The following is a 23,414-nucleotide window of genomic DNA, read 5'->3' on the forward strand; positions in this document are numbered from 1 at the left end:
TTATATGTGTGTGTAAAAGTCCTTTTATTTCAGCACTTCTTCCATCCAAACTTAAATGGACGAGGTACAACCATATTTAAGGCTATGTAATACCATCTTCGTTTTAAATCAGCGCAGATGTTCTGTTTCATTTACCTTGTACTGCACACAATAATTTTTTTTTATTGTTTAAAAACTGAGGAGGTTTTATGTTTAACAACTCTCCATTCCCCAACTTCCCCAAAACATTACAACTTTCTCCCTTCTCATTGAAAAATCACAGAATAAAGTGTAAACCATCAAACTCTGCTGCTGTTTCAAAGTGATTTCACCTGATTTTACATTTTATTAAACAGAACATTAATTTTTACTACAAGTGATAGATACAAATTCTGACATGTTAAAACAATGCTATATGAGATATATGAACACAAAACAGTGATTCAAAAAACATTTTCTAAGTAGAACTTGGGGTTTTCTGATATAATTTCAATTCAGTGCTGTTTTTTTAAGGGAAAATGAAATTAACCAGGCCAGATACTTATCAACACCATGTGTATATATGATATCCTAAAAGTCAAAAAGGGTATCAGTTACAAATGAACCCTCTGCATTTTGACATAGTTGAATAAAGAAGCTTTATTCATTAATTTTAATTAATGATTGTCTTTTAATCAAATAATATATTGCTCCAAGATATGTGTCCATCTGCCATTTCCAGTTCTCCTTTTTCTTAAAATCCTGCCTACATTACTGTTCCAGAATGGAGAAATTTTAGGGGGGACTGATTTCCTTTTATGGCAAACTGTCTTTGCAAAACGCAGCACCCTTAAATCAAAAGGCTCAAAAATCCCCAAAACAAGACTTAAAAAGTAAATTAACAAGCCCTCCAAAACTCTTAGCATGAATTTGATGACACCAGTTTTACCCTTTTAAGTCACTGCAGCCTGCTTCTACCAGATCAAGGAAGGGAAATATGTCTAAGCTTGGGGGAAGGAAAAATGCAGAATTATTAAGCTTCTTTAAGTTCATTAATAAGGAGATTACTAGATGTTAAAAAATAAGCCTTTAAATGGAGATAGGGAACATTTTTGCACAATACATTTGCATGAAAACACAGATTAGTGTCCCCAGTGCAGAAAAAATAAAGCAAAGTTCTGTGGCAAGCTGTCATAATGCTTGTTTTACACACCCTATATCTCTTTGCTTAATTCCCTGAGCATATGCCACAGAACTTCCAATGTGCAGTTTATTTACAAACATTGTCCTGCCCCTTCTTTCCCTTCCCTCCAGTATACTTGTATTTATCCATTTTATTTTGTTATCTTGTTTACTTTCAGTTTCTGACAATGTTCAATGCAGATATAGACACATGCACGCATAGAAAAGACTGCAGAACAAAACCACTCTGAGGCAAGGACTTCCTTTAAGTATGAAATGCACAAATCTTTCTGCACAGCCATCTGAATGGGCACTTTGAGTTTGTCTATCAAAAAAACAACAAAACCCTTAACAGATTATCTTTCTGCTCAAGAGTTTCACTCACCAAGTGGAATTAACCTTGAGAAAGAGGCAAGTTCTTAAGTCGACAACAAACCATTATCCAGACAAAACAGCTATAGAACATTCTTATTTCAATACTAAACGCAGTGAGCATTTCAAAAGTTCTCTCTATATTTCAAAAATAAAAAGCAGTAGATATAGCTAAAGCAGTCAGCACAGTAGCTAACAGAATGCTCCTGCAAAAACTTCTTTGATAATCATGAGGTCTGTTGAGAAAAAAATAATTACAATCGAAGTATTGTATGGATTTATTGTTTCATCAGTTCTTATCCACAGCCCAAGAATTTCCAGTTATCCAATCAAGTCACTGAACTTCTAAGTGGCTCCAAGTCCCAACAGTTCACTAATAACATTCTGTCTCAAACATGATATTAAATGACCAACAATGAAACAAAAATGAGGTAATTCTGCAAGGAGGAGACGAGGAAGCCGATTTACCTGAAGCATCTCCAACTTTAAAATCACTGTCATCAGAGCTATCATAATCTAACGCTTCCAGCAGCGAAGCTGCCAAAGGCTTCACTTGCCTCCTCTTCGAACTGCGGTCCACTGCAGGAAAAAAAAAACACAGCACTGTTACTAGGTGGCATTACAAAAACATCATACAAGCGGCTAAACGTATGCAAATGAAAGGCAAGGCAGAATAGCAGTCACAGGCAGGGGCACTGCCCGCCACGCTGCCGGCAGGTGCGGGGTGCAGGGGACATTCATCCCCACAGGTGAGGGCGGGCAGCGACACGTTTGCACACAGCACCCAGCCACAGCCGCTGCGCTCCCCGCAGACACCGGGAAACCACACGGCACCTCACCGGCTGCAGCCCCGGTCACCGGCAGGAATCCTGGGGGGAACTACATGGACGCTGGGGTTGCCGGAGGTCGCCGGAGACACCAGCACCTCCGGACGTGGCGCCTTGGCGTGATCCATCAGCGCCGGCAAGGAGAGGCACGGGGAAACGACAGCCAAGGCCGCCTAAGGGACGACGATGAGCCCGCCCGCCCGTCCACCCGGGGCAGGGGCGCCCGCCAGGAACCCCGCATCCCCGCAGGGCAAGGGCGGGAAGAGCCGCTGCGGATCACTTACTAAAGCCTGTGCAGGGGAGCGGCGGAAGGGTAGGGGCCCTCGGGTGCACAGCCACCAAGCCCAGGCCCCTTCCCCAGACAATGGGCAGAGCGGCGACCCGGATGCAGACCCGCGCCCGCCTGTTCGCGGCGGCCGGTTCCGCTGGCGCGCCTGCGCGCCTGACCGCCACCGGCCCCTCGGCGCATGCGCGGCTTGAGCGCGCCTGCGCAGTGTGAGGTGAAGCCGAGGAGGGGGGCAGTGCCAGTCCTCCGGCCGGCCGGCCCCGGTGAGGGCGCTGAGCGTCCCGGTGGAGCAGCGGCCTTTTTTGGGGAGGGGGGGGCGGACATTGCTGGCAAGAGCCTGCCACGGAGGGTCAGTGCGGACCCGTTCACTCTGAGGGTGGTGCGGTGCGTGTTCAGGATCGCTTTTATCCCAAAACAGCCTGGCACTTGCTCCGTTGTCCTGTGAGGAAACGAAGCATTTCAGAACTGCTTTTAGTTGATGCCTATCTCGAGAGCCGAGTTCCTTGAGACTTGGTTGCACTGTCAGCTTCATTCTTCACTCTGCAAAAGTAGCAAACCAGGAATTTTTGTTTGACTATATCACACGAGCACAGAAGCTAAACTCAAAACCTAATGGTGAGGGATGAACGGTGAAGGAGTGCGATGCAGGGTCATTGTTTTTTGCAAGAGTCCCTAAACCGTCTCCGTCGACAGAGCTACCCCAGCGCCTGTGCTTGCACGGTGTTGCCAGTCCGACACTTAAAATGAGCCAGCTGCCCAAAACCCTCATGAGGTGTTTAAAAAAAATTGAGGGAATAATCTGGAGGGTTTTTTTTTGGCTTTTTCCTCAAAGGTATTTGTTTGGTTTTTTGAATTAGAAGAATGGGGGCATATTAAAGAATTGATGCTCTAACATACTGGTATGACTTCAACAGCTCAAGGATCAAGAGTACTGCTAAACATGAAAGCTAGCAACAGAATTATAGAGCATTTTTGGAAGGTGTGTGATGGTTAAATGCAAGTGGGGTCAGACTAGTTCTATGGTGCAACATGGAGGGAATGTAAAGTTTGGCAAGTATACAATTCGTGACAAGAGCCTGTGCTACGTTTAGCACAGCTCTGCATGCTTGTCCTGGGTTCAACAGTGTCACCCATGTAAGTCTTGCCAGAGCCAAAACTTGTCTTGGTATTGCAAAGACAGGTAGTGTGTTATGGGGGCATTAGTCTTCTTTTTTTAAATAGGGCATAGAGATGGCTGGTTTGTGTGTGATGTAATTACACATCTGAAACACAATAATGTTTTTCTGTGATTCAGATTTTGAGTATTTTGGAAGGGCAGAAAATTCCAAAGAAAAATTTGAATTCTATGTTCATTCTGTGCTTGAATTTCCTAGGTTCTTGGGTGGGTTTTTTTTAGCACATTATCACACGCATAGTTGGTATGTTCACCCTAGCACCTCCTGTTTCTTCCTCCAATTCTTTGGCTACATAGCTATCAGCCCCTGCAATCTAGTCTTTCCTTCAAAATTCTGATCAGCTTCCCTGTTCCAAGTGTATGTCTTAGCACTTCACTCCTTAAGGTGTTTTTTTTCCTCTTTAACTGGCATTCCCATCCTCCTTTCTCTTCACATACAATTTCAGTCTTAATAGTACAAGTAGCAGGGTTCAGATCCCTTCGTTTAGACTCTGCAGATGCATGCTGACATGTGAGCAAGAAATTCTGCAGATCCTCCTGCCTGCCAATGGACAAGACCCTGATCTTGTTCCATACATGATGATTGACAGGACAACTCAAATCACTTGTAAGGGAAACAAAAAGTAAACAGAACTGCTGCCAAATTTGGCTTTATGTAGAAGAGCACTCTGAGGGACACAGACAGCTTCAAAGAATGAACATTTTCAGTGTGTAACACACAAGGGGAGCACCCTGTAGAGCATTGGAGGAACTTATGATTCCTTTAAACATGAAAGTCAAAGCAGATGTACAGACTGCCTGGCTTTCAGTTCAGACCTCTGGGGCAGCCTGCAATGCTAGGATTATTCCAGTTTCTACCTACACAGTTCTGGCAAGAACAAGTGATGAAGCAGAAGTTAATTAATGGCTGCCTGCCCCTGCTCCTCATCAGAACCTCACATTGCCCAGCCGCTCCTTCCTCTTTCTCTCTTTGTACTCTGTCCCATACTTGAGCACTCTCAGCCCATCTCTCTTACGCTTTTTTGTTCCAAATCCTTCTCTTTATTCTTCCGCTCCTTTTTTCCCCTCTCCAAAGGAACAGTCGCACTTACTTTTATTTCTGAAAATAGCATGCACATGTTCTTTGTTATCTTCTATAGTGAGCTTGCATACTTTGCCCTCATTCCTCATTGGAAAAAAAAAAAACCCACATCAATAAAATGAAAACTGTAAAGTACCTAAAAATTTATTCACTGTTTCCCTAAAGTACTGGGCACTGCAAACATAGGACTTACTTACCAACAAATCCTCCAAATCTAGTAATTAGAAGTAAATAAAACATACAGCATAGAAATTCAGTAGGACTACCAGTTTATCTTTTGATCATCATTCTTTGGAAGCTTCTGGCTATTAAAATGCCTGTTAAAAGGTAAGTCCTCCTCAGTAGATGCTAACCTCCTTACTAGAGTCAGACTATTTCAAATAAGGAGAAAAGAAGGGAGAATTTATGCTCCAAATGAAAGAAGTCTTCAGAGAGAATTTCTGATCCTCTTATTTCTGCAAGGACTTTGCCAATCGCAGCAGATAATCAAGGATGTTGAAATGTTCAGTTGCTTTTTTGGTTGAAGAATTGAGGTATTACTGGCACACTGCTGGGAGCTGGGCACTGTAATGACATTGCAATATCCATTAAATAGATCGTGTTGTCAGTTTAGCATCTTTAAGTACTACCCTCATACACATACAAAAAAAAATAATCTTAAAAGGTCATTTTTAAAGCAAAATTATGAAGAGCTGAACCTAGTACATGTAGTATGAAAATGTCATGGCATCTCCATCGCTAACATAATACCTAAAGAAATGCCTAGAAATATTTCAGTATATCAGGTCACGTCAAGCACATCAGATCTTTCAATTATCTCAGCATTCCAGTGGTTTTCTTCAGATTGGGCCTTTAGTGCACAGCCTGTTACAAGAGTAGGTGTCTGAATCTCCATTTCAGTGCTGCTCTTCAACTGCTGGAGAAAGAGAGAAAATAGTATCTTTTGACTGTACTTTTGCCCTACAAAAAAAGGATCTTTGTTGTGGTCCTGTAGAGACCATTTTAGGAGTTACACAATAGCAAGTCAGCAGAGAATACAGTCACACATAAATTACCTTAAAATATCATTCCTAGCTTAATGAAAGTGTTGAGTTTTCAAATAAATAAATACAATAATACAGCATTTTCTTGCCAAGGGAATAAACTCAAGTGTGTGTATGTTTTTAACTCATCCATCAACTGTGAATGGAGAAAGAACAGTATGAAATCTTGTACCTTTTTTTTTTCCCCTTCTGTCAGTGAGCAGACAGTTAAAGCCATGACCTGCCTGTCTGAATCCAAACAGCAAACTTTTTTCGTCCATCAAAACATCACTGTCTGTAGTGAGGAGACTTACCTCTTCAAATACCTTTAAAAAAAAAATTGTTCCAGCTTTCACTCTTTTAACTGTGCCGTTACAGCAAACTCACTTGGTGATCTCTGTTTTTTGTTTAGTATTATGTGTTAAAATATAAAATGACTGAATCAGATGTCCTCACTGTTTTAAATTACAAAGGAAGGAAATTCAGTATCAGTAGCCTCTGAACAATAAGGTTTTGCAATAATAAACTGCAGACTGCTACAAGGTCTACTGCAGTCAAATGCTGCCATGGAATAGTCCCATCAGATATGAAGATATTTCTTGCACTCCTTCTGCCATGCCATGCTCAGCCTCAGCCCATGGGCTTGTTTTTTTTTTTATTATGTGGTACACATGTTGTAAAAAAGTCCAGGAAAAGTAAAAACCAACAGTATATGTCTTCAGTAGAAGTGCTTCCTGAATTAAAGATGTATATTGCTATTAAGATTGCATAGGTTAAGAAATACGAGAATTAGGGCTACCTATATCTTCAGTGCTGTGTGAATTGTGATGCTCTTTTTAGGATTAGGTAGAGATAGGCCCCACTCCCTCTTTTACTTGCTGATACAGGATGCAGGTTAAAGCCAAGGATCAGGAAAGATGGATCCAGGCATTTTTCTTAGTCAGATACACATAAGGAACCTGTGCTCATACAGCAGCAAACTCCTGCCGTCCATACCCTCTTCCCCACTCTGTGGTAAGTTCCAATCCTGCAACCCCTTAATCAGACAGCTATTTTAACTTAAAAAAATGCCATTTTGTATTTTTTTGTGAGCTCAAGCTTGACAGAGCTAGAAGAGACCTTGCCAACTTTACCCTATAAGCTCTATATGCCTACCTCCTTTTCAGCCACTACCAAACCACCCCATCACTCATGCCCATACAAAGGACATCCTCAACTCAGACCTTGCTGCAGATCATGCCACTGAAGTTATATCTGAAAGCTTCAATGCAAAACATACCTCACATGCAGGCTTCCTATCTGTCCATCCAGCTAAAATTCTTGTCTAGGCTCATCTCCCTTTTCATTTATGTAAATATTCCTTTCTTAGGTGTTCAGAAATGCAGTTCAGATGTTGCCATGTCTATTGTAATGATTCTTCTCAGCTTCTACCATGTTCCTTTTACATTCTTATTCTTCCAGTGAATTTGCCTCTGCTACATCAGTCATAAATTTCTTGGGCTTGATTTCAGTACACTTCACAGATTACTCTCTCATCTGCAATTTATTTATGGCAGATGACATTTGCCATATAATGTACACACAATGTATTGGCCTCCTGTTCTCTGTTCAATTATTTGGACAAAGTTGTTCCGTTTACCAGGCATCTTTCATACTTAAAATGTAATCCTAGTAAACATGTGCAAGCTCAGTTCATTTTTCCTCACAAATCTATCACTATGCTCCCAAAAAAACATTGTAAGGTCCAATGGATACTGTCTCTCATGTTGTCTCATAGTTTGCTTGTGCTTCTCTGCTGTAGCTGTCTGCTTCTGTTTCTTGTTCTATGCTTGTGTTTCCAGTCCAACTGGGGCAGACTTCCCATTTTTTTATTGCTCTTCTGCCTATGATTTGTTTCAGCTGTAGCAGAATTTTGTCTCATGATTAAAACTCCTAAACATAAAAGCTATAGAAGCAATATTGGTAACTTTTATCATGTGACTTTCAGATAGTGAGCTCATCAAGTAAGCCATGTTCTTTTGGTTTGTAAAGTACGTATAATTTCAGAAATAAGAATACTTCATAATAGTACAAAATTATTAAAGTGTTAGACTATAGAGGTGTTGTACTGGTTCAGATTAAGGGTCTATCTAGCCTAAGTGGACAGCCAGAGAAAAGCAGGACAAGAACAAGTATATATGATAATATTTACTGATTTCCCAACTTCTAGTGATTTTCAGTTTGGGGAGTTTCTTGATCCTCATGTAGTTTGTTCATTTAGTGGCCTGCAGTGAGTCTTTCTTCTATGAGTTTTTCTTCTTAGAATTTGTCCATTCTCCCTTGTTACCCATGTAGAGTTATTTGTTATTACAACATTACTTGTCATAGAATTTCACAGATCTGCTATCTTACGTATGAAAACAATCTCTTTATCATTTGTTTTGAACCTGGCTTCTTCTGCTGTACCTCATAAGTCATCTCTTTCCCAGGCTGAAGAATCACAGCCAACAGTCACTTCTGACAGTGTGACTGAGATAGACTTCCATTTCTCCAGTGACCTTTATTTTCCTTCCATAAATCTTTTCCAGACTTTATAATATACTCTTTCTGTAATGAGAGGACAACACTGAAATGCAGGCAAATAGTGTATTCGTTCAGTTGAATAATAATGTTTTCTGGTTTGTTCTTTATTCCTTTCCAAGTAATCTTTAAGATTTTTTTCTTTGGGACATGAAGTAAGCATTGGCTACACTGAACTGACACTTCCATAAAAATATCATAATCCCAAGGTTTTGTTCCTCAGCAGAAACAGTCAACTCAAGAGTCCATCTTTTTATTTGTGAAGTTAGGACTGCTTTTCCTCAGAAGCATAGAGTTCTTTGCATTTAGCTACACTGCATTTCACTTCCTCTGCATTAATTAGATTGAATTTCAGCTACTATTTATTGCCCAGACAAATAAAAGATTAAACCATTAGTAGTTTAACTGATTCATACCCAACTTTTCAGAGGTTTTGTGATAGTTGTGTAGAATTTTATCTGAGCAGTTTATCTTTTTTTCTTAATATTTTTCTGTAGCTGCTTCCACAATAACTTTGAATTCAGATTGTCTGCTAAGCCCTCTTCTCCCAGAGAACAGCAGTGTAGCATGGAGAGTATCTTCAGTTCCTTTCCACAGAAAATACTGAGGGAAGGAATTCGTCTCCTCAAGTACATGTTTCACATGAATTGTCTGCTGGGCCAATGGACGCTGGCAGGGTTTTTTTGCTGTTTGAAATATTACTTAGTACTAATTTTTATTCTTAAATTCTTTTTCCATGCTGCCTAATTAATATTTTTACAATTAATCTATTTGAGTTTATGATACTTTTCACTTTCTTGTTTTAAATACAATTTGAAGGATTCCTCCCTGTTTATAGTAGTTTTCCTCACTTTCCTGGGAAGTGCTTTCCAGTTCCTTTCATATTTTTCTCCTGTTTCCATAGGTGACAAGCACTAATGCTTCAGTTCCAGTATAGTGTTCTCCAGAATCTTACAAGCCTATGAGAGTTTAATTCCTTGGACTTTCAGATATCTTGTTAAGACGCTTCCTCATTTTGTACATGGCCCTTTTGAAGTGGAGCACAAGAAGTCTGGGGTTTCTGAAATTTGTTGCTTTTGTAGGAATGCTGAATTAAGTACATGGTCACTGTTAGGAAGAGCAATTCAGCAGTAAGATTTTTATTAGATCCCATTAGTTATTCAGTATGAAGTCAAGGTTTATATTTTTTGATGGGGGCTCACTAACCACCTATTCCATGACAGAACCATTCATATCATCTAATATTTTAATCTCTACTTGTATCTCAGTATCATGTTCATCCAGTCTGAAGGCAGGTAATTGAAGTCCCTCAGTATAACTGCTACCTTCCTGGCTGTTCTCAGAATATTGCAGTCTGTGTTGCCATCCTCTCTGGGTGGTTATTAAGAGACCCAGTACTACCTCTGTCCAATTCAGGCCTGGAAATTCAATCCATTTATATTCAGTGATGTGGTTAATTTGTTAATTTTATTTCATTCTGACTTCTTGAATGTATACTACGTCTTTGCCCTTGCACAGGTTATTCTGTCATCTCATGCATATTTTCTGTCTTGATATTACCATGTGCCACTGATTGTCTTCTTCCCAAACCAAGTTTCCAGTGTCTGCTATGTCACTTTTTAAGTAAGTGAGGACATTCCTGTTCCTCCATCTAATTTCTTAAACTTCTAGCATTTGCCTATAAACATATGTACGTCTGTTTTGTACCCATCTTGGGAGCTCATTTAAGTAACACTCAGTTGGCTTCCCATTTCCTGCCTGCCTATTTTACATCCCTTGGCCCATTCTTTACTGGAGAATACAAAACTTCCAAGCTTTTCTTTTTAGCAAGAATCACCATTTAGAACCATGTGTTCTTGTGCATTTGTGAGCTCTTTCACAAATGAGTTAATACCCTGAGTTATGACTTTCTATATTTTAAATGTCAAAATCACAGAATCATAGAATAGTTAGGGTTGGAAAGGACCTTAAAATCATCTAGTTCCAACCCCCATGCCATGGGCAGGGACACCTCACACTAAACCATCTCACCCAAGGCTTCGTCCAACCTGGCCTTGAACACTGCCAGGGATGGAGCATTCACAACCTCCCTGGGCAACCTATTCCAGTGCCTCACCACCCTAACAGAAAAAAAAAGCAAGTTCTTTATCCGCTGAGTGGTCCATCCATCAAATTGATGTCTCTCCAATTTAGAGACAAGGATGTCGTGTGGGACAGTGTCGAACGCTTTACACAAGTCCAAAGAGTGACACTCTTTCTTAGGGACCTGCACCAACAGGCTCTTCACCCTCCTAGGACAGTTTGGCTGCCAGTGCTCAAGACCATCGGCCATGTAGACTCTGGAGAAACTGCTGTGGGAGAAAAAGCCAGGAGAAGCTTTGCTGGGGGTGCTTTTTAGTTCTGGAGGTGCATTTATGGGAGGTGCATTTAAGGTCAGGACTAACCCATGGTCCCTGTCTGAACAACTGTGTTGCTTTGCCTGATCTTATCAGAGTTTTACCTGATCCTGGCTTGAGCGCACACTTGCCCTATGGACATATACCTGGCTGGCAGTCATCAAATGGCTGGCTGACCCTGGTTACCATCACCAGACCTGTTCTGCTCTGGTTTTTTTTGAAGGGGGGGGGCCTTGGCACTCTGCCCCCTATGCCTTACTCTCAGCACCAGCTCTTTGTTCACATTCCCTTATGGAGCAACTCCGTCTCACAGCTCCCCAACCTTAATCAGATGAATTTCAGATAAAGTATTCCCTTTATTCTGAAACTGTACTTGATTCATGATGAATGTGAATTCTTCCTACTTATATTATCTGATCAAGGTAGTTAAAATATTTTCCCTGCCACCTCTTCCCATGGTCCCAAGGAGGGCAGGAAGCATTGCTTGCTTAAATGTTCTTCCCTTTGTCAGTAATACTGGTGCATCACAGCCAGTTACACTTCGCCAGCCCTTCTTAGGAGCCTATCCAGACTCCCTGAGGAGGTTTTCCACCTGGTAGTCACTGTGCAAGCTTGCAACCATCATGGGATCACAAACCCAACTATCGATAGTTATAATGACAGATTCTTCCAATACAACTTTTCTCTTCCTGACTGTTGGAAAAAGAAACATGTGCAAATCAAGTAAAGAATGCCATCCCCTTGTTTTCTAATAATGAAGACTTATTCCCTCTTAACAAGATATAAAAAATGTGATCATAAGCCAGTGATTCCCACTGATTTCAGAGGGCTCTGGCTCAGGCTTTTAATGACACTGACTGATACACATTTTCCAGATGCAGTCTTTCATCCATCAAACCATTCTGTTGTTCTGAAAAAATCTAGGACGTAAAGAACATCTGCCACAATAAACATAAAAAGCACAGACCTGCTGTTACTAATGGGAAGTAGTCAAGGGGCTTGAATTAAAAAAAAAAAAAAAAGTTAATTAATTTTACAAGAATAATTACTTTGAATGTGAGTGCCAATAACGCTTCTCACATAAAGCTTTTCCAATACAATCTTGTTTTGGTCTCACTGAGGACAAAAGATACTTCAGCTACACTGACAAAAATCTTTGTGAATTGCTCTAAAATAAATTCTAGTGAAGGGGTTTATATAGCTTCCTTTTAAATTCTATTTAGTTATTATCTGTAAATAACAATAGTTGAGCTGACCTGATTTGGATTTGTATGAAAAATATAATGAAATAATAAAACCAGGAAGCAATAAAGAAAGGAAATAACTGCTTTTAATGTTTCCTGTTAAATGTAATTGTGACATTTAGGAATCAATTTGCTTCTTTTTCTAACATTCTGTATTTCAGTGATTAGCACAATGTGTAACAAAGACACAGAAGGTATCTTTTATTACAGATTTTACAGAAACGAATCTGGTTTTAATCTGGTTTTGCCAAATTATTTAGGTTTTTTTCTTGAGAAAGTGTATTTTAGGAATTTGAATGGATTTAACATACAATTTACTGCAGAAGAAAAGGCATTCAGTTATGTTAGGGCTCCACTTGGTCAAGACATATATACACATTTTTCTTTGTTTTTTGAAAATGAAAACAACCTCCAAGATATGTCTTTGTTAAGGTACCCTGCTGGTGGTATATGGCAAAAATACTAGCACCTTGCCTGGAAAGTGCAGCAGGATCTGATAGGTCTGAACTCATTCTGTGGCTGAGGAGAAAAAAAGACTAGAGTGAAGACCAGTGTTATGGCCTGTGACTATCAATTGCCTGGCAAGAAGCACGAGTTCCTGAAAATAGATGAGGGAAGATAAACTGATTTTGCAAGTCAGAGAAAGAGATTTTACCTTTCTAAGTAGAGCCCTGCAAGCAGTTCCTGTTAAAGCTGGAACTTAAAAAGTCCCTGCATAATTGTGTTTTATATGTTACTGTGAAATAAATATTTCAAGGTATAAATGTTTAAGAAATAATCACACTAATTTAAGATTTTACAGGTCAGTCTCACTTTCAAGTATTTGAGAACTGGGATGAAATCCTGTCGCTGCAGGACTTCTGAAAAAGAACCAGATTTCCTTTCATTCTGTCGTATTGCTGAGCCATTCAGAGCGATGACCTGTTCCATGTAAAAAAAGAGAAATATTCGGGTTTTGTTTTGATTGGTAGGGTTTATTTCTACATTATGAAAAATTTGGCTTGGCAGTACTCAGTTTGGGAGGGTTTAGTTTTAGTGAGTGGAAAAGGAATCCATCCTAATTGTGATGGTTCATAAACCAGAGATCCTCAAGAGATCTGAACATCTCCAGTTCCAAACACAGGCAAAGACTCCTAGCTAGAATATTCCACTCCACTCCATGAAGCTATTTGTATGCTAATTATTATTCTATAGCGATTATAATTTTTATGCTTATACAGATTACACATATTACACTGTGACAATTATAGGGAGAAATAGCAGAAACCACATATTTAAAATATTTAACACAAAATAGCTGAATTTTAGAAAATAATAGAGAAGCTTTACAAAGCTTTTCTTTGTTAGTCTCTGAAATTTAGCAGGAACAACATTCTGACATTGAAGATGTGCTTTTTTCTGTCTTCTGAAGTGTTTCAAAAGCTTTATATTTTTCTTTCCATTTCTTTTTTTGTTTTGTTTTTTAATTAATTGTAAAAGGATTGATACCCACTTCCTCATTCCCCTTCTTTTTCCATTGCCAAATGAGGAGAAGGTGACAAGAGACTCTACTAAGCTCTCTCCCTTCAATAATTCTACTGGAAAGGTAAAGAAAACACAAACGGAAAATAGGAGGCTAATGGAATTATTCACACCAAATACTGAATGGAATCAATTATTAGATTGCTTCAAATAGTTGTCAAAATCAGGAAATGCTGTAAAAAATGAAAAAGTTAAGTTACACTGACATGATTATAGTTACTTTTTTTTTTCCTAATGTGAATGTTCAACCCTAATGAAGTCCTTATAGCAATGGTAGGATGCAGTTTCACATGAAATCTGCCATCTTCCATTCTCAATATCTGTATCAAATTTGGCATCTTCAAACCATACATTGAGGGAGATTCTGATCTGACAGAAATCTACCTTACAAAGAAGCCCTGTGGCTCCAAGACCCATCGCTCAACCCAGGGGCAGGGACATGGGGACAGGAACACAGGGGAAGAGGGGAAAGCAGGTACAAGTGCCTACTCACCAGCAGCTCATTAGATCAGGTGTAACATAGTCAGTGGTGGCTACATGGTAGATCAGTCCAGCCTGTAGTGAAAGGGTATGATCCCATTAACCCTCTCCTATTTGCTTCTCCTGGATGCTTTCTGCAATCTTTTCCTTCATGCTAGCATGAGCAATGAGCTGGAATTGATCCAGATAAAAACTTTGTTTCATCTCTTTTCCACAGCCATATGTCGACTGATGCTGGTACACAAGTAGCCAAAGGCAAAGGATGAGTACAACTGAGTGGCATTTTCGATTTACTGTGGATTAAAATGTGTGTGTAACCTTGGCCTTAGTGATTCACTACATCCTTTACTGTTCCACATAATAAAACTATACCTGTCTGTGTTCTCACTATTTGTATTCTGTGGCTCTAAAGGAAAAAGATTTGGGAAATCTGGAGTGTTTTCTGTTGCCCCTCAAATGACTCTTCTCTCTCTTCCAGATTCTGCGGTCATGAAACACTATACCAGCAAGTCAATTTAAAAGAACCATGATTTTTTTTTTTTAAATTAGCAATGATTCTGCTGTGGAAGTTGTATAAAGTGTGTCTCCTATGAGATATACCTTCATTATGGGTATTGCTTTTCAGAGCTCCAGCATTTTAAATTATGTTTGCAGAAGATATCAATTTTAAAATGTACTAATTTTATCCACATCTGTTCTGCATTCCATGGAGAAAACACAAGAGCCTGAATACTTTAGGAGTACTACATGTGTTTGTTGAGACAGCTCTTTCACAGAAGTGTTAGTGTTCTGCTTATGTCTTCGTAAATAGGGATGGCAGCCTGAAGGAGGTGTTTCTTAAGGGCAAGTCCCAAAGAGGAAAAACAGATGGGCAGAGACAGCTTCAGTGGAGTAACATCTCCAAGTATACAAGCTTGTAAGTTAAGCAGACAGGGAGGTTAGTGAAAGACAGGAGCCAAATTTTCTGGACTCTGAAACAAGCAAGTAAACAAACAGAACATTCTGTTGTTTTTAATCTCATTTCTTGTGTGATGTAAGATGAAAACCACATTTACAGAATAATAAAAAAAAGAACGTACTTTATGAAACTCCTTTTTAATTAAATTTGCTTCTATGCATGCAAAAACCAGACTACTTACAAAACTGATCAGCCCTTGCAGCGTCTGACACCACAGCCATTGTCAGAGGAACCCCAAGGTGAATGTTTTTGCACAGTGTGAACCACATGAGAATACCAAGAAACAGGTATTATTAGATGTTCTGCACAAGCTGTCTAGGTCTTAACAGGTTTATAGCAGGATGCTGCAGGTATCTTGGTTTTGCTATGAAGCGTAGTGAAAGAATGAGGTTTATCCAGTGACACCTGAAACGCAGCTCAAGTCCATCCCTGGGCATCAGCTTGTATCTTCAATGGTTTTGGCAAGGGTGAAGGATGGCATCCTGAAAGAGTGATCCATTCTAGCTCTACTTTAGATTGCCCCTGGGAGCCACCTGTATCTTTCAGAGACTTGGTTAAACTAAAACCCTAAGTTTTCCATTTCTAAAGTTTTGTGAAATGTATTGCCCCACAGCACTGCCATTCACTGAAACACAAGCAAAACATGCTCCACATTGATGCTTGTGAGATTGCTCTGTTACCCAGCAGTGTCAAGATCTGCAGCATAATTCAAAGACTGCTAATGTAATCAATAATAGTTTGATATTAGCAGCTGGATTGACATGTCTCTTCTTGCTGCAATGCATAAAACATACTGCATTTCTGAACTACCTGTAAAACATTCTTTTCCAATTTCTATCCAGTAAACCAATAACCTTCCTGTAAAAACTACAGCAGAAAAGAGGCAGATTATTTGTTTTCCTCTGGGAGGTACATGAATAACATTCTTACTTCTAAAATAACAGTATCCTGTTCATAAATTGCAAGATTACATCTTTACACTCCCCATACAGAAAACAAAAGCATATGACTCGTGTTAGTGAAAGACAGATGAGATTTTCTCCAGCCCAGGTTTGTGGAAAATACCTTGATCAAAATTACGTGGACAGGGCTTTGAGCAACCTGGTCTAGTGGAAGGTGTCCCTGCCCCGGCAGGGGGGTTGGAACTAGACAATCTTTAAGCTCCCATTCAACCCAAACCAAAATCCATTCTATCTATGGATCTATGAATCTACGTCTCATCCTGTCCTCCAAGGGCTGTATCACTGTTTTAAATGAGAACAAGTTTTAGTTTATTGAAACTGTTAGATTTGGGAGCCATATTCTTTCTATAAATTGTGTTTCCATTAAAATACTGACATGCTCTGTTGAAGACAAAAATACAGAAAAATACATTAGGAGATACAGAATCTTTTTATTCTTTTCTCTGTAATCCTTTGTTGGCACAGCTTGTGCATATAATACCACAGCAATAAGACTATACTGTGTAAATATATGCTGGTTTCATGTTTCTTTGTTAACATTATATTGTTCTCTTTAATGTTTGGAATACATAGTGAACGTGAGGTCTCATGCATCATTCCTTACAGCTGTTGCACAGTCATTTATATATTTTTTTAAATTGCATTTTTACATTTCAGAAGCTGTTTTTGAGCAGCTTGCTCTGTTCCCAGACTGTCTGCTTGACAGATACTCCTGTGGCAGCTGCATCAGTTTCTCCTAGGCAGCAGTATGTCCTGAAAATGGCTGTCAATACCTTCTTATTCTTTTCTGGTAAAGCAGAACACCTTTATTCAGACAGCAAACTCAGTTCAATTTTTTTATAAAAAATTAGCCAATAATAAAAAAAATAAAATTAACCTCTGGTTTTATACTGACTTCATATTCCTGTTCTTCAGGAGATCAGACATGCTTGTAGCTGTGACTAAAATTGATTGCTTTTAATATAAAAAAATGAAGCACACCATAACTGATGTTAAACAGAGAAGAAATCTATGGATATATTATTCATAATAACAGGTAAGCTTTAAGGAAGAAAGGCATTAGAAACAGAAGGACCATCAAATTTGAAAATTAAGCACCTGGAATAGAAGAAAGTTTCTGAAACCAAAAGGACAAATGAACAAGGTATGACAGCAATCAAAGAAGGACAAGCATGAAATGAAGCTGTACAGGAGAATAAAAGAAAAGAGTAAAAAGTGATAAAGTACTGGAATAACTGAAGGACTTGTTGAGCACTGCTGCAAATCTAGCCCCTTACACCTTAATGGACCGGTTCATCACAAAACCTTGCCAAAACATCTGAAGGATTTACGAATTCACTTATTTAAAAAGCAGAAACCTACACAAAAATAACTTCACGCAAAATGAGTGACTAGCCCAACTAAAGCATCGTAAATTTAATTGTCAGGTGTGAACACAAAGACAGCAAACTTTAAGAGGAAATAAATGTGTTTATTTTTAGCTTGAGTAGCTAAGCGACAGATAAAAGAGTGGTAAAATGTTCACTCCCATTAAGGGAATGGACGGATCCTTGACAATAGAAAATTCTTAGTCTTCAAGTACGTCCAATACATTGACAGCATTACTATAAATTAATACATACAATTTACGTAACTGCAGGACGGTTCAAGCACACAAGCATGCCAGTACTTCTACCATGGATCCACAGTCAAGATGCCATGAGGTTTGATTATGGAATAAGTAAAGTATATGATTTTTTTTTTTATTTGTTGTGACAGGGACAATTTGAGACAATTCTTGAAAATAAGCATAAGCCAGTCTGTGAACTGGCAAATGAAATAAAAGACATCAGTTTGCTTAAATACATTTATTCTCTGCCACTTCATTATTCTTTACCACTAAATTTTACTTTGATATAAATCCACCCAAACCATTAACATGCATGTAACGCTATTCTGCTTCTATCCTGGGAAAAGGACTGTTTGTCTTAGATTAGCAGCATGCTGACATTCCCTCTACTTAAAAATTAATTTCTTAATGACTGGATGCAAACATACCTTTTGGGTTACCTTTTGTAAAGGAAATCATGCATCAAAGTAGCTGGTGATCGATCCTAGCCAAAGATAGGCTTTAGGTTCCCAGTTCTGTATAAAATAAGATGTATAGCAATGTAGAACAAACTAGGGCAGCACTCAGACACACTGTTATACAGTAAGTGGCCCTGTTGATTTAGAATTCATAAATCATGGAATAGCAAGTTGGAAGGGGCCTCAAGGACCATGTGATCCAACTTTTATAGGCAAAGCATGACCTAGACTAGATGTCCCAGCACCCTGTCCAGCCGAATCTTAAGTGTTCATTGTTTGGAAGTCCACCACTTCCCTAGGGAGTTTATTCCAATGCCTGATTGTTCTCATTGTGAAAAATTTTCCTCTTGTGTCCAGTCGGAATCTCCCTGGGACTAACTTGTGCCCATTACCCCTTTTCCATGTAAACACTTGTAGAAAGAAAGTCTCCACCTTTAACTACTGGAACATGGTGATAAGGTCTCCCCTGAGCCATCTTTTTTCAAGGCCAAACAAACCCAGTTCTCTCCTCCTTTCCTCATGCAGCTTCCCAGTCCTTCCATCATCTTTGTGGCCCTTCTCTGGACCCTCTCCAGGCTGTCCAAGTCTTTTTTGTACCACAAGAACCCAAACTGAACACAGTATTCCAGGTGTGGCCTGACAAGCGCCTGAGTGGGACAATGACGTCTTTACCTCTGCTGGTGATGCCCTTGATGATGTAACCCAACAGCCTGTTGGCTTTCTTACCTAATGAAAGACCTTGGCCAAAGTATGAAAGACTTCCTTACAAACCTCTCTGCCAAAGACAAGTTTTTCATTGTGTTATCATCTGTACACTGAATATGAATACCAAAGGTCTCTCACAGGGCTGCACATGCAGCCAACTTTTGCCACCCTGACTATACAATAGTAATTAACTTGGCGGTTTTATGATTCATTTCACTCTTTTTATGTTTTTCAAGACAACAAAACCCTAACTCCTGCCTCACGTTTAACCACCACCTTAGCCTTTAACCCGCGTGATGGCAGAGACAGACCTCCACAGTGAGATTTACCTTAGAGCGGAGGAGGCGAACACGGGTGAACACCTGGTCACCCACACACCGCCGCGCACCTTCAAAGCCGTCCGGTTACCACAGAGCAGAGGGCAGCTGCCGAGCGGGAAGGCTGCGGCAGCTCCTGGCCCCCGGCTTCGTGGCAGAGGCTAGAAGGCGGCATGAGGGGAAGCAAACGGGAGGCGTGCGGCCCTGAAGGACCGGCTGCTGGAAGCTCCCAACGCCCAACTCCCATTCGTGATTTGCCTGCGGGCACCGCGCCGCCCTCACAGCGGGCGGGGGGAAGCGGCGGGACGCTGCTGGGCGGTGGCGCCTGCTCAGTGCCCTGCAGAGGGTTTGGGGTGCCCCTGCAGGTGCCTGTTCTCCGCGCGCTTTGCCGGCCGGGGGCCCGCTAGCACAGGAGCTGCGGAGCCCGGAGTGCTGGCAGTGTCGGAGAGGGCTGCCGCGGAGAGCGCGGGCCAGGGATGCCGCGGCGGGTGGCGGACAGGCGAACGCCGAAGCTGCTACATCCGGGCTGCAGCTGCGGGCACCTGCTGTGCCGGGGGCCTCGGGTGACATTGGGCCTCGGCAGCTGTAGGGGAGGACGGGTTCTGGAGTCTGGTAGAAAGGGAGATCTTCGCCTGCTGCCGCCATGTTTCGCGTTATCATCAGCCACGCCAAGAAGCACCCCAGCGTGAGTGCCCGGCGGCCGTGTCCCGGCGGGCCGCCCTCCCCGCCCTGCGCTCTCCCGCCCCGGCGGCGGTCGTTGCCCTCGGCCCTTCGGCCGCCCTTCTCCACGTTTGTCCATCTCCTTTCCCTCTGGATGCTTGCCCCCTCCGGCTGGCCGGGACTGACGGCGTGGGGGCAGCTCAGGGCTCGTCCGGGAGGCACCGGCACGTCCTTCTCTTTTTGTAGTATATGTGGGTCCTTCTCGTAATGCAGCAGCGACGGTCAAGGTGGCTCTGTCACTGATCCTGCTCGCCTCATTCCTTACACTCCCCCACTCGCGATTTCTTTATGATCAGGGATTCAATAGTAGGGACTGTTTTGGACAGTGGAATGTGCTGTTACAGCACGTTTGGTTGTCCTGCATGTAGCAGTATGTTTTCCGTGTCTCCCTCTTCATAGCTGCTAATCTCCCTGACCCCAGGCATATCCTGCACACAGGAAGGGGTTTAGAGGGCTGGGCATTACGGCGCAAAGTATGTGAGCTTGCTCTTTGGTTTGTCACTGTGCTAGCTAGAAATGCTAGGTAATAATACTATTTGTTATATTCTCGTGTAACATTTTTGTTTTTTTTCTTACAGTTGATCCCTCTGTTTTTGATCATTGGATCTGGAGGCGTTGGCGCAGGCCTGTATCTTATGCGTTTGGCAATGTTCAACCCTGATGTCTGGTATGTATAAAATAATTCACAGTGCCCAGTCCATTTGCTGCATATATTAAAGTAAACTTCACTGCTTTGGTTTTTATGTTTCTGGAGGCCTTAATGTCTTGCTCCAGTATCACTGGCACTAAGTGTGAGGATATTTCCTTGATCGGAAGATTTGTTTGTTTATCGTATGATATTTAGAGACTGCTAACAAAGGTACTTGTAAATGTACTTGGATGGGTTACACTTCATGGCCTAATAACCACATATGAATTTTATTTATTTTGAAGGTAGTTTGATTTTTCTTAATATATTCTCCTATCTTATATTTCTCAATAGCTGGGACAAGACAAATAATCCAGAACCTTGGAACAAGCTGGCTCCCAGTGATCAGTACAAGGTAAACATAAAATCACTGCTTTAAGATACATAAAATCACTGCTTTGAGATGTTTGAGTATATTGGGAAGTAGCTGAATGAGTAATGTATTTCCTCTGCTGTGCAATGTTTGCTTGTCTTTAGAACTCCAAGCAGAGAGCGCTGGGTTGAGAATTAAAATTTTTCTAGAGTTGGTTGGTAATGGGTTGAAAGAATTCTGTATGGAAGCAGTCGTATATATTACACTCGGAGAAAAAGAGGAATCATATGTGAGAGAAAGAATATATCAGCTCATAATACTCAGAAATAAACTACAGGGAGAAGGACAAAACTGTGTAAGTTCTGAACTAAAGCTTTCTAAGCTTTAAACTGTTGGCCTTTACTCATGAGAAGCACAGCAGGAAAATGTCAGTCTGTAACATAAATACTAATTCAGTTCTACAGTTGACTGTTTGGAAACAAAACACTTGTCTGTAAGTAACTGGATGTAGTAGCAGTGTTCTTTAAGTAATCAAGTTATTTCCGTGAACTAATGAAGAAGCAAGCAAAGATGTGTAAAACATTTGGTAGTTTGCAGAAATTATGGTTTTATTACGTTTTTACTAAAGTGCTATTTTACTAGGTTCCTGTTAAGAATAGTTAAGGATTATCTTTAAGCTATTAAAAAAATAAACCTACAATGTTTTCAAAGCTAGTGTCTGGTTACCATTCCAACTGCTGAAATAAGCAAAAAAGCCCCACTCTCCAAAATAAAGTATGTTGTGACTCCCCTCAAGGTCCAGGGGAACACAATACTTTGTTTTCATTGCTGTTTCTGGAATGTTACTGTTTCTTAAGTGTCTAAAAGAGGCATATTTAACTTAGTGCAGCACAAATTCTCTTAAAGCATGAATGCCTTGCGTAGCATTCCTCTTCTCTCTTAGCATGCAAACACAACCTTGCGGTTTACCATATTTGGGTGTGTGTGTATCATTGGTGATTTTTTTCTTCCATATCTGCACTGTGGGAAATGGAAAAGCAGATACTCTTAAACTGAGGATGACTGTTGAGTAAAAAGCTGTGATATAAGTTTTAATGCTTGGTGCAGTTGTTTTTTCTTTTGTAAACTTCTCTCAAGTTTACAGAAAAGACTAAGGAGGTGTGTCAACTTCCTCAGTCTTCCCAAACAGTTGAAGATCTGATCATTACTGTAGGATTTTTACAGAAAGGTTTAATTTGAGTGTGCTGGAGGCTGTTTTGTTTTCTCTGAGGAAGTAAAAAGAAATACTACATTTGGTCATAACTAAAAATAAGCTAATAGACAAATATTTCGTTATTCTTAAAGAAAAGCTGAAGCGTCACATGGCTGATGTCAAGTCAGTCTGGGATGCCAAAATATGCTTCTAGTCTGGAGACTCATTGTCCTCACTGATTGCTTGGGCTGTTTTGAATTGCTTATAATGGGATCCAACTTTATTAATGTAAACTGAGAGTGTGAAAGGATCTATTCGTACTTTCCTTCCTCCTTGTCATATCTTACAGTTCTGGATGCAGATACTTAAACCAAACTTTTGCAGGAGTGCTCTAAAATGTTCACTTGTGATCTCATTGTGTACACCATGCTTTGTGCCACTTGGCAAGCAAGGTGGTGCTTCAGTATACAGAAACACATAGATTTTGGGGCAAAAAAGATAAACTCAGCGCTACTGTAAGAACTTCCTGTGAATGCACTTTTAATTCTTGGGTTTAAACAAGAGATATACAGGGTTTTCTCTAGTTGTAGACACAAGCACTGCCTCATTTTAAATGCAGAGCTTCTAGTACTGTATGCAGAATGAAGATAGTATTAAAATGTTACTGCTCCTCAAAGGTTTAGTGTCCAGACTCAAACTGTGATTTCAGCTTCCTGACATGAGTTCAAATTACGTATGTTTTTTAGTAAATACTATGGAAAATGGATACTCATTTTTTCCCCCCCTCTCTTTCCTAGTTCTACTCAGTTAACGTAGACTACAGTAGACTGAAAAAGGACCGTCCTGACTTCTGAACAGCACACTCATCTCCATAAGCTGCACAGAAAGGTCTTCCAAAAGTCATCCGCACAATTGTCATGCTTTATCATCCTGGAAATAATCAAACTTGCCTCACACTGCACTTAATCATGTGTTTGAAAGTTTTTGATGAGGCCTAATAAACATCTGAAACTTGAAGTGTCTGCTCTTTAACTTTGCAAAATGAGAATATCCTCCTATTAACGGTTGGTATGATCAAATAGTAAGCAAAAGCTAATTTTTCAACAAGAAAGCAGAGTTGTCTTGATGGGCTTTATACACAGTCTGTTGACTTCAGAGAAGAAATTACATGTCCATGCGGTACACCAGTCTGCAAGAATTTGAAAGCATGTGTTTGAGTGTGCGTATATGTGTATTTTTTTAGTTGTACCTGATTTTTTCTACTTTAAAAAGTTTTGGTAGCGAAAAAATAAATGCTAAGAAGTCATTGTCCAGCAGGGAGGCAAAAGATGTTGCTATACGTTGCTGGAGGGAAGGTGGAAAGGGGGGAAGCACCAAGTTGTGCAAAGGG

The 23,414-nt window shown here is 40.4% G+C and overlaps 2 protein-coding genes across 5 annotated transcripts in view; one reads left to right on the top strand and one right to left on the bottom strand.

The window, feature by feature from the left end:
* The window catches only part of PHF14 (PHD finger protein 14), a 162,319-nt gene extending 159,501 nt beyond the window's left edge, over nucleotides 1–2,818 (bottom strand). For all 4 annotated transcript variants that reach the window (XM_057404730.1, XM_057403056.1, XM_057403890.1 and 1 more), the window contains exons 1-2: nucleotides 2,624–2,818; nucleotides 1,981–2,091 (exon numbers count right to left, since the gene is read on the bottom strand). In XM_057404730.1, the coding sequence (XP_057260713.1) occupies nucleotides 1,981–2,091; nucleotide 2,624 (112 nt within the window). In that variant the 5' untranslated portion in view covers nucleotides 2,625–2,818. The remainder of the gene's footprint in view (nucleotides 1–1,980; nucleotides 2,092–2,623) is intronic.
* A 16,824-nt stretch (nucleotides 2,819–19,642) lies between these two features.
* NDUFA4 (NDUFA4 mitochondrial complex associated) lies at nucleotides 19,643–23,041 on the top strand. Its single transcript, XM_057400601.1, has 4 exons — nucleotides 19,643–19,796; nucleotides 20,410–20,498; nucleotides 20,814–20,874; nucleotides 22,822–23,041. The coding sequence occupies exons 1-4, from the start codon at nucleotides 19,755–19,757 to the stop codon at nucleotides 22,876–22,878; spliced, it is 249 nt and encodes an 82-aa protein (XP_057256584.1). The 5' UTR covers nucleotides 19,643–19,754; the 3' UTR covers nucleotides 22,879–23,041.
* Nucleotides 23,042–23,414: the final 373 nt, after the last annotated feature.

Source organism: Pezoporus wallicus, unplaced genomic scaffold (genome assembly GCF_028554395.1).
Source record: "Pezoporus wallicus isolate ANWC-B61680 ecotype Strahan unplaced genomic scaffold, APGP_CSIRO_Pwel_v1 contig_7099, whole genome shotgun sequence".
Classification (NCBI taxonomy): Eukaryota; Metazoa; Chordata; class Aves; order Psittaciformes; family Psittacidae; genus Pezoporus; species Pezoporus wallicus.